Consider the following 10,824-nt stretch of genomic DNA (forward strand, 5'->3'; position numbering starts at 1 on the left):
GTTATGGATAACACCAGGCTAGGGACTGGCCAGTACATTAAGACTGATGTTTGTGGTCTAAGTGGTGATCAGCACAGACACAGCCCTGACATTTCTGCCGCTAAAAGGTGAGTCAGAGAGGCAGGGAGTGAGGCGGCCTCGGGGTGCTCATACACCTCTGATTTATGGGTCTCGGCCTGCCTCCGGGTCTCTGGGCTCTGGAGGCACAGCCCCACCATTGCTCATTCCTACAATCTACATAGGAAGGGGATTATTTCCTCCGTGTGACAGAGGGAGTGAGGGGAGGCTGGGGTGGCAGGGGCAGGGCTGGTTAAAGGAAGACATGAATGTGCTTTGTCACGTTTTATAAGGATGGAGTTGTGACCCATCGAGGACCCACACAAGGAGGGGCACAAACACTCACACACACAGACACAGACACACACTACACTCACACACTAGACACAGCCACCTGAACTAAATATAACCTATACAGTATTCTGTAAAAGTATTCAGTATAGGCTTCATAAACTGTCTGGTAGCTGGAGAAAACCAATTTTCCACATTTCCACAGACTAATCGCTCTAATCTCGACCTGCACTTTGCCACTTAGACCTTCCAATCCCAAACCACAGGACAAACACACACACTAATCCCCAAATACCCACTATCTGTCTCCATGGCAACCGGTGCCAGGGACCTTAGTGCATGACCCCACATGTGAAAGTGGATATGAGAGAAAGAGTTTGTAAACAGTCCTATTGGACAACAGGTCTCATGTGGTTTGCCATATAAGGACATGTAGTATAACACTGGACCAATCGTTGGGGGAGACCTTACATCCACAAAAGGTTCTGTGTTCTGTTTTCGAACACACACAGGTTCTGTGTTTCATTTTGGGCTATGGGGTAAACTTCCTCCTGACTCTATGAAAGAGTCAGGTGTTGTACTGTTAGAATCTGGGTTGTGACTCAGCCCGATGCTCCAGCCTGCTCTAAGGTCACTCCCCATCCTGAGGAGAAAATCCTCCTTTGCTTCCCATTGCGACAGACAGAAGAATCCATTGGCGAAGTATCCACAACCTTTTATGATATTCACTTAGTATTGTACTGACAAATGTACACTGTGTTCAGTGATGCTAACTGACTACATCTGCATCCGTGAACTCTAGACAGAGAAAACAGCTTCCCATCAGTTGAGCGTGACGATGCTGGAATTAAGGTGCTGGAGAAATGCATGAATTTTCTTTTTCACAGCTCTGAAATCCTTCTAGTATCTTACTCCCCCTCTCTTTCCCTCCCCGCTCCACTCAAAGAACCAGCCTCCATTTCACCCAACAATGAAACACATTTCAGAATCCAAATCCTCTGAACCACGAAGTGCATCTCTGAATCCTCCAGTGCAGAGGCGGAGGCTCTATTCACCACAGCGATATACCTCGGCACGAAAGCGAAAGGCTTGCCTGTCACTTTGATTGGTTAATCCCTGTTGAGGCGTTTTTTGGTAAGCTTTTCCCCAAAAGCACAATAGAGAATCCTGTGAAAACTAATGATTACAATATGGAAACACGCTTGATGACCTTTTGAACTGTGTCAAAGAAACACAACAGGGCTTTCAAAATATCATAGTGAGTCGCACATTGTCTAATCCAAGTTCCAGAAACTCCTCTGCCGAAAACACTCGACAGCTAAAGAGACGTGCATATTGGAGATACAGCAGCACTATGTAGCCAGGCTGTCTGGAAGCTGCCAGAGTCTTCCCACAGTGGGACCAGAATAGCTGTGACAGGGCAGCCATGAGGGAGGAGTGTCATCACGACCTGCTACCGACACACGCCGGGGACAACCGAGAGGCCGTGATGACAACATGCTGAAGAAGCTTTATTTAAAGGTGTCGACTGCCGAGATATCAGCGATACGTGCTGTAGATGTTCCATACTGCAGTCCTTAATATATCTATATCATCTCATGTTAAAGGATCAAGGAATAGCATCTACCAGGAATAGGGTGAGGCTTGGTTGCCTTGCAAAACATATTGGAAACATACCAAACATGTCTGTGAGATGGCTTGCACACTTCCGTTACAATATCCCCACCACATGGCTAGGTTATTATTGACATTTTCATAGGTAATTACACTGTGGGTTCCAGACTATAATTGAGGTCTACTTCCTTCCTCCCAAGGTTCCTTCAATCTGAGTCTGAAAAACTAGAGAAGTGTGCCGAGTGAGGATCAGGAGTGAAACAGCACAGTGAGGACAAGACCTCTCCACTTCCCTCTGAAATGAGAGGGCCAGCTGAACACACACTGTTCTGCTGGTTTCCCACATTCACACATGCTCCCTGGAGAAGGGTGGTCATGTCTGTCTGTCTCTTCGAATCTGTGTCTGTCTGTCTGTGCTGTGTGTTTCTTGAAGACAGACAGCTAGACAGACACTCTTGTGTTGTGACTTTAGTCCACACTCTGAGTAAAAAGCCTTTTCGTAAAAGGATACACCATTACGCTGTTACCCTGACCAGGTAATGACACCAACATCTACGGAGATCGTAGAAATTCTTCATTTTCCAGACAGTGGACAAATTCACAAGACATTCTGAATGAAAAACAGAGTATTTGGCTGTATCTTTGGACAGCTGGGAAAGAAATCTCTCACTCCAAAAACTTAGCTCACACTCCTGAGGCAGGGCGAGGATCTGAAATGTAAATCAGACGTTATGATAGCGCTCCCCGACACCCACAGCAAGCCGGAGGGCCGCGCGCTCCGTTTCTCCTTGTCAACAGTGATCAGAATCACCGCAGCCCAGCCTGTGTTTTCGTCAAACGGGTCCAGAACTTGTGGGGGTCAAAGCCCACAACGGTCGCGCTAACCCGCATTCAGAGCACACCAAGTTGCGCTTCCAGAAAAGTACACTTTAAGAAGTCAGATTGTGACTGTGTCTGAGGTAAATGTGGGTCACATTCAACCCAACCCTTCCACATCCACCCTTGACATGAACAATGACATGACTTCCCCTTGCTTTCACTGCCCTCTCCAGCCCACTTTGGCCATCCTTAATTCTTTTACGACTTCCTCTTTACAAGCCGTTTGTTGATGAGGCGCTCATGTGGAGCCCTTCATTGGAACTTACAAAACAACAGCTTTCAGCAGTGACCCAGGGTGGGCTCCCCCACCACTGGCAAACTGCCAGCCCCAACTGTCTGATAGACAAAACCAGTAATAGCTGGCAGAAAACTACAGGTTAAATGAAAAGCTTTCACCAGAGGGTAGTGAAAAAGCTCTTCATTAAATGAAAACGAAGTTGGGGATGAGAGGAAAGGATGGGTAGAGGAGGAGAAGATGGCAGATTTTACACAGACCTTCGATTTTCTTTGAGGGAACCTCTGTGGATTTTCAATTGGTTGCCTCATGACACTTGCCAACGAAGAACCACCTCTAACAGAAAGTTAATTTCCTGAAAAACAAGTGATAGCTGGGATATTCATCCAGCTTAGAGAATGACAGCAGGAAGGGAGGTGAGAGCTGAGCATGTAAGGTGCTGAACTTCTCCACGGCAGAGGAATAGATTTAACTATCCCCCCCCCACCACCACTGCCACCCCCACGCTCCCGCTCCCCTTGACAAAGACACCAGAGTGCATAGCATCAGTGCTAAGCTGCTATGTAACATACATGAGTTTCCCTGAAGCCTTTCCCTGTAGCCTTTCCTGAACCAAAGCCATCTCATCTTTCCTCTCTCTTCACACGGCTGGCCCTGTTGGCGCAGTGCAAAACAATGTGCATCTATTTACAATCAACACACTCCATAAGACACACAGGTTTTCTATGGCCGGCAAAATGCTGGACACTTGCCCTCGTCAGTCCTATTCAATAGACGGAAATTGAGAATCCAAAACATTGCCCTAGTGAAAGGACATGTGGCTCCATCAGCTTGTAGACTAACAATGGATGATCTCCATGTGTTTGGCCTCCACTTCCTCCTGACACACAACCCTCAGAAAGGAGATAGAACCACTGTTGAGGATTGGGACTGAGGACTCAATACTCCCGTCTGAGAAACTCAGTCTGGCTGTGGAGGGTTTATGAGACGAAATTTGGGATTTTAACTCATGAGGATTATAGTAAATTGTTCTAGGGCAAGGTCTGTAAACTTCAGAAGATGTTTACAGAAGAAGACAGTAGGTTATTCTTAATCAATCTGGCCATTGTATTGATCCTTGGTTAGATTAGTTCCACAGTAATAGATTGAGCAAAGAAGGGATAGGGCATAGAAGGTCAATCCACCCCCCTTTACCCCCAACCCCACCTGTCCTCATGGCTGTGGAATGTCAGAGGTGTCACCACAACACCGCCACATGCTCTTCTAAAAGTCTGTTTACACTGCTGTCCTGAAGCACAGCTGAGCTGTGCCATCATGCTGTATACCTCCATGACTTTATCTCAAAGTCTTATTTGATCTAATTTCAGATAATGTGCTGTCTCCGCAGCTACAATATAAGCTTTTCTTGCATCACTCTAAGTATACTACAATGAAACAGTAAACACCATCTTTACCATTAGTATTGTTCCCCAAAGACATCTATAGCATAATTGCACAATTACTGTTGAAAGGTTTGTGTGTTTGTAACCCTCTCTCTCTCTCTCTCCCTCTCTCTCTCCCTCTCTCTCTCCCTCTCTCTCTCCCTCTCTCTCTCCCTCTCTCTCTCTCTCCCTCTCTCCCTCTCTCTCTCTCTCCCTCTCTCCCTCTCTCTCTCTCTCCCTCTCTCCCTCCCTCTCTCCCTCTCTCCCTCTCGCTCTCTCTCTCTCTCTCTCTCTCTCTCAGACAAGAGATCTATATGGCCTAAATAAGGATCATGGGTATTTATTGCTCCCAGCAGAGTCCTTGGAGTGAAGCGTTGGATTATGGTCTATCCCACGAGGATGTGGCAATGAACAAACACTTGAGAGGCCCATTGAGTCTTGCTGCTCTGGTTCTCTCTGCTGAAACACCAGCTGACCACACAGACTGTGTTCAGTCTGAGCATCCCATCAGCTAGACACTGACTCAAGAAAACATCCCTCCCTTTCCACTGGTGTCTAATGTATTATGCCAAGACAGACATTTATGTCCCTGGAGTGTGTCCCCATCTCTGTGTCCAGTAGAGTGGACGTCTCAAGGGCAGAGAGAGGGGAAGCCTTCACTGACCAATCAGAGGCCAGCTGATCACACTCCTTCCATGACTATAGGCTCACACTTGACTCGCTCCTCCTGAGGAGAAAAGCACTGGTGTGGATCCAATTCAAGACTGCAGGGTTTCATACACACACACAAACACACACACACACACACACATAAACAAACAGGCGTGCTCACGTACACACACTATCTCACACTGTCTCTCTCTCACTTTGTCTCTCTTTTGCTCTCAAGGACCTTGAACTGCTCATTCTCCTCTCAAGCCTCAATGTCGAAGCTTTGGCTCAATATAAATACAGGCTTCAAAGGGAGGGCTGGTTTAACCCTCTAGAGCCAACACTTTGTTTGAGTTCTGGGCAAGAAGATAATCCATACAAATCCCTAATCTCTGTGGGACTGCCATTTATGGGAAACATTCAAAGTGGTGTAAATACAAAGAGGGAAAAGAAAGGCTGACAAAAGTAATAAAAACAGAAGAGTCTTTTTTCCGTATTGATCTGTGGTTCAGGAGAAGGCAAGGCTGGACGCTGACTTAAAGGAATTATCTAAGTGAGGAATCAAACCCAGTGGATGACCACAAAGGACAAGAGGATAATCCGATCTATAGGACAATCCCAGGAAATGCTATTTTGAAACACATTGATCTTTTTAAGAATGTTCCCTATAGGGGGAGGATGACGATAGAGCATTTAGATGCGCTAAACACATACACACACATGCACACACTCAGTGTCTCTCACATGCAGATACATACAGTATCTCTCTCACACACAGCCGCACGCACAAACACATATTTTCTTGCTGTGATGACCGGTGACCGAGTGCTGCCTCACACATAAACAACCCTGTCCATTCAGTAAACCCTCACAAGAGGGTCACTGTGCCTCCTCTATCAAAAACAGCTTCTCTCAGTCTGGGTCCTCACAAGGAGCTGCTAGACTGCAACAGCCAAGCAGCTGGGCACTCTTCACCCAACACCCAGCCAATCAAAACAGATGTCCAATCATCAAAGCAACCAGACCCGGCCAATCCGGTCACAGACCGTTATCCGTTGCACTGTCCACTCTGAGGTCAGACAGCCATGGCCCAGATCCTGAGTTGATGACAAGTTGATGATGTCACCATAGATTAATAGGTCAGTGTACATTTCAATTAGAAATTATATAGCGAATGTTAGTGTTGCTCATTGATCAATGTGAGTCATTGTGGCAGCCAGCTATCACATGTCCCCAGGGTACAATAACTAACTCAAAGCAGATCTACAGTAGGTATGGCATTAGAAAACTCATCCATCATGACGGATGCAATTGAACGAGTGGGTGGGGGTCCTTTTAGTGACATGGCCCTTGTGGCACCCAGACTGAGAATGATATGTGTTTTTCTTCCAGTGAGAATGATGGGCAGATGAATAGTCATACCTTGTTTGAGAATGGAGGCCTGGCCAGGTTGATGCCATCTCTGATGAGTTTATCTCTGATCATAATCTTCAGCTTCAGTTTGGGATAAATCACCAGCTCTCTCCGATTAGAAGTACCGAGCGTCAGGTTCCGCTGTGCACCCAGATAACCCCCGTTGCGGCCGACCCGGTCACTGTTCGGTTCGGTCCAGGACTTTGACCCACGGAGCTTGGACTCGTACTGGTCCACCATGTGGGTGGTGTAAACCTCGGATGCAGAGGACATCGGCTCCAGGGTGAAGTACAGCCCGCAGGCTGTCTCCTTATCCTCTTCTTTCAGTCTTTGCACAGCGTCATGAATTCTTTGCCGGTGGTGGGGTATGTACACGCCGATGGCATCCAGGTCTGGGTCCCCGATTTGTTTGCAAACTTCCAGATCATCGTAGCCGTTGTCAACAAATGGCTCGACATATTGGGAGAGCTGAAGAGTCTTTAGCCACTCATAGACAATAACAGGTCCACTGCTTGTCATTTTGAGTGTAACAATTGATAAAGATACTCAAAAAAGCAGGTAGCCTATAAGATCACTTCAGAGGCAGTTGCTTCTACATATGAATTTTAAATCGCATTGTAATGACGATACGTAGGCAGTCAGCAAAAGGGTTTAAACCTCTGGAATCGTGAACAAACGTAATGCCGATTATCCATAACCAAGACGGCATGTATTTCAAAAGGTCTTAAATTTCATGATCTTACTTTTGTCCTGTAAGTCACAAGTTCAAAAATACGTGGTAAAAAGGTAAAGTAGCCTATTACAGTCCAACACTACATCCACGTGAGTTTGACACCTGCCTATATTTGCAGATCAAGGAGAGGACTTCAATTTAGACAGCTCAACTGACCGACATCGTTTGGACATCGATGTTACTCGCCCATTTTGACTATGCAGGGTTCTTCAGTTTAAATAAACATATTAAACAAAGTGGAAATTAATTCGACAAAAATAATACCTATTCCAGCCACCGCTCAAACTGAAGAGCAGTCTTTTGTGGGTTATAATAACCGCGTAATACCCGATTTAACGTTGCGCTTTTGGAGACAGTTTTCCTTACTCCTGTACTGCTTTCAACTCCGCCTTTGGCCCTCTGGAGAAATGGCAATCAGAACAGAACGAGTGGAATCCAGAGTGAACAATCAATGTGAATCTGAAAGTAATCCTACATTAACGAGCGCAGCTGTTAAAAAGCCATATAGTGCCCAACCGATTTGGCTGTGCGATCTGGCCACTCCAAGCCGGTAAGACGGTGCAGATAACGACACTTCCACAGCCAACGCATTAAATATTCCACCAGCAGAACAGCCGGTGCTTGAACCATCCACGCCCCCAAATTCGTCCGTGGTTTTAAAAATAGTGATGGAATTCCTTCTTTACAACCTGTCACCGAACCGCGAAGCGCACGTCCACGGGCTTCCCACGGACAGTCCAAAGTTAACCGCGAGAGTAGCAAAGAAAGATGCCCTGTAGGCAAAACATTGTGACTAGTCGGACAATTTAAATGTACAGTATCGTTTGCTGGTTTGATTTACGTTTCTCTTCCAGACTGTGTAATTTCGTTTCTCCGTTCTTCTCTCTGTGGCTCTCTCACTCCCGCTTACACACAGCACACACGCTCTCTACCTCACTCATTCAACGTTTCCCTGGATATTTTTTTCTGCCACGCACTAGTGCCCCCTATGTTACAGCTAGGGTACTGAAATATTGCTTTCACAGCCGATGACTGTGCCTAACATTGACAACTGCACACTGGTTATTTAACAATGGCATTCCATTGCTTTAATTTTCAAGCTACAGAGATTTCTCCTCACAAGCTACCAAGGTTTTGCGCGCTTTTAGCGCCAATCTAATTGGAGCAGCCAGCTCAAGAAAGATAAAGATTGAATGTTTCCTTGTGTTCTTTGTGTGTGAGTGTGTCTGTCTATCTATCTATCTATCTATCTATCTATCTATCTATCTATCTATCTATCTATCTATCTATCTATCTATCTATCTATCTATCTATCTATCTATCTATCTATCTATCAATCTATCTATCTATGTATCTATCTGTATGTATGTATGTATGTATGTATGTATGTATGTATGTATGTATGTATGTATGTATGTATGTATGTATGTATGTATGTATGTATGTATGTCTGTGTATGTTGGTCAGTCTGTTGGTCAGTCTGTTGGTCAATCTGTCTATCTGTCATATCCCTTCTCCACGCTTATCTGCACATGTTGCCTCACACAACAACATCAGTCCAGGGGAACCTGGTCAGCCTGGACAGGATACAGACGTGGATACCCAAACACAGGGAAGAGTCCAACATTGAGAGGGTGGGCAGGAGGGTGTGTGTGTGTATTGGAAAGGGGGTGGTGGGGTGTGTGGGGGGGGGTTGGGGTGTCCAACAGGACTCTGGGTAGTGAGCTTGGTGATGCATGCTTTATCAAAGCCGAGCTGACAGCTTGTTAGAGGTCAGTTTGATCCAATCACATCCCACACTGGCTGGAAGTGATCTGCCTGGCTGATTATGACATGCTGCTCACACAGCAGAGCAAACACATCGCCCATGAGAGGTGGACAAGCATCGCAAGCAGGACTCCCCCCTCCCACATACACACACATACACACACACACACACACACACACACACTCACACACCCTCTCCCATACCTCCACCCCTGATTTGAGCAGAACGGCAGAAGCATGCCAGAGATACATGTCAGGATATTAGATTCAGTCAGGGCAGAGAGCTGAGAGGATTCTCAATTGCCTGACACAACATGATAACATGACCTTCTTTGCCAACAATGTACAACAATAAAGACAACAATGTAGACAACAACCAGGTGTTGGTAAACAGTCTGGTGGATGCGTGTACCTCTCAGTTCTTTTACAGAAATGTTTTTTATTTAATAATGTGTAACACAATACCTCTATTTTCCCACAGATATCAAAGCATCACAGATAACAATCAAAAGCTTTCAGCCAATCTAATAAAGCCACAATTTACCTATTTCACTTCGTTGCTCATGCTCAACAGTATATGTGTACTGTGTCCTGTGTTTTTTCTGTATGTTAATTTCCTGTTATCCTGTGTGCATGTATGATGTCAAAACCAATGTATACAGATTTCTTGGCGTTGGTCATGTGACTGATAAAGAATGCGAAAGACAACCTCCCCATGCTGACTCAGCACTCTACAGTGCCTCTGACATCTGTGCCCACAGTTTCCTACCAAAAGCTCAGTCATCTAAATCTGCTTACACATCAGGGTGTTGATTCAGATCCGTTTAGATGTGGTCTCCGCTCTGAACCAGTTCTCAACAACTTCCCTACCCACCAGACAGGCTGTGCCCACGACTGATGGATTAGGTTACATCCATGTGGTCACACACTCTCCCCTCCTCTCCTCCTCTCCTTACTTCTCCTCTCATCCTTCTCACTACTCCCCTCCTCTCCTACTCCTCACTGCTCCTCTGTTATCCTTTCCGCTCCTATCAGAGTGACAAGGCATTAGATTGGTTACAGGAACAGGGGATTATGGTGGCAGAGTGGCAGATGGGTAGAGAGGACCTGGTGAGCTCTATGCTGGTAGACTCAGAGTGATATCAGCAGGCTTTGCCAATAATGCCATGTTTCCACACTACTTACCCAGCTCCGGTTAGCAGTGAAATGGGAGTGTGTGTGTGGGGGGCACAAGCCCACTTCAGTAGCTCACTTGGTTGGCATCTATTTACATATCTTATTTTATATTTCATATTTTACAGTGTATAGTATTATTTAGAATTCTTTAGACTGTTGTACATATTCTACTTTTTATATTCTTATATGTTTATTGTATGCACCTTCCTGCCACAGTAAATTTATTGTTTGTGTAAACTTCCTGAGTGAATGAAGCTGATTCTGATTCTAATGCGTTCTTCATTTGAGGTTCATCACTGCGTGATCAACTCCTTTTGTAGTTTCACAGAAATTATTGCGTAAATCTTCCTGTTGCAGAACTTGGAATCAGAAACCGATTGTGAATAAAATAGTTCAGAATCGGTTTCTGATTCCAGAAATACCCTGCAATACCCTTTCTCTCTACATTGACTGTATTGCCATGGAGAACATGGATGGAGAGTTGGGGGGCAGGTCTTCATCATATGAAAAAAAAAAGCTTTTTTACAAACTTCACTTACTGTAATCAAATCTGATCGACAGATGACCAGACAGATTCAAAGACAATC

The 10,824-nt window shown here is 45.4% G+C and overlaps 1 protein-coding gene across 1 annotated transcript in view; it reads right to left on the reverse strand.

The window, feature by feature from the left end:
* The window catches only part of sash1a (SAM and SH3 domain containing 1a), a 140,643-nt gene extending 132,427 nt beyond the window's left edge, over positions 1–8,216 (reverse strand). The window contains 1 exon segment of the mRNA XM_047021212.1: positions 6,571–8,216. Coding sequence (XP_046877168.1) covers positions 6,571–7,080 — 510 coding nt within the window. The 5' untranslated portion in view covers positions 7,081–8,216.
* Positions 8,217–10,824: the final 2,608 nt, after the last annotated feature.

The sequence above is a fragment of the Hypomesus transpacificus genome, chromosome 6 (assembly GCF_021917145.1).
Source record: "Hypomesus transpacificus isolate Combined female chromosome 6, fHypTra1, whole genome shotgun sequence".
NCBI classification, from domain to species: domain Eukaryota; kingdom Metazoa; phylum Chordata; class Actinopteri; order Osmeriformes; family Osmeridae; genus Hypomesus; species Hypomesus transpacificus.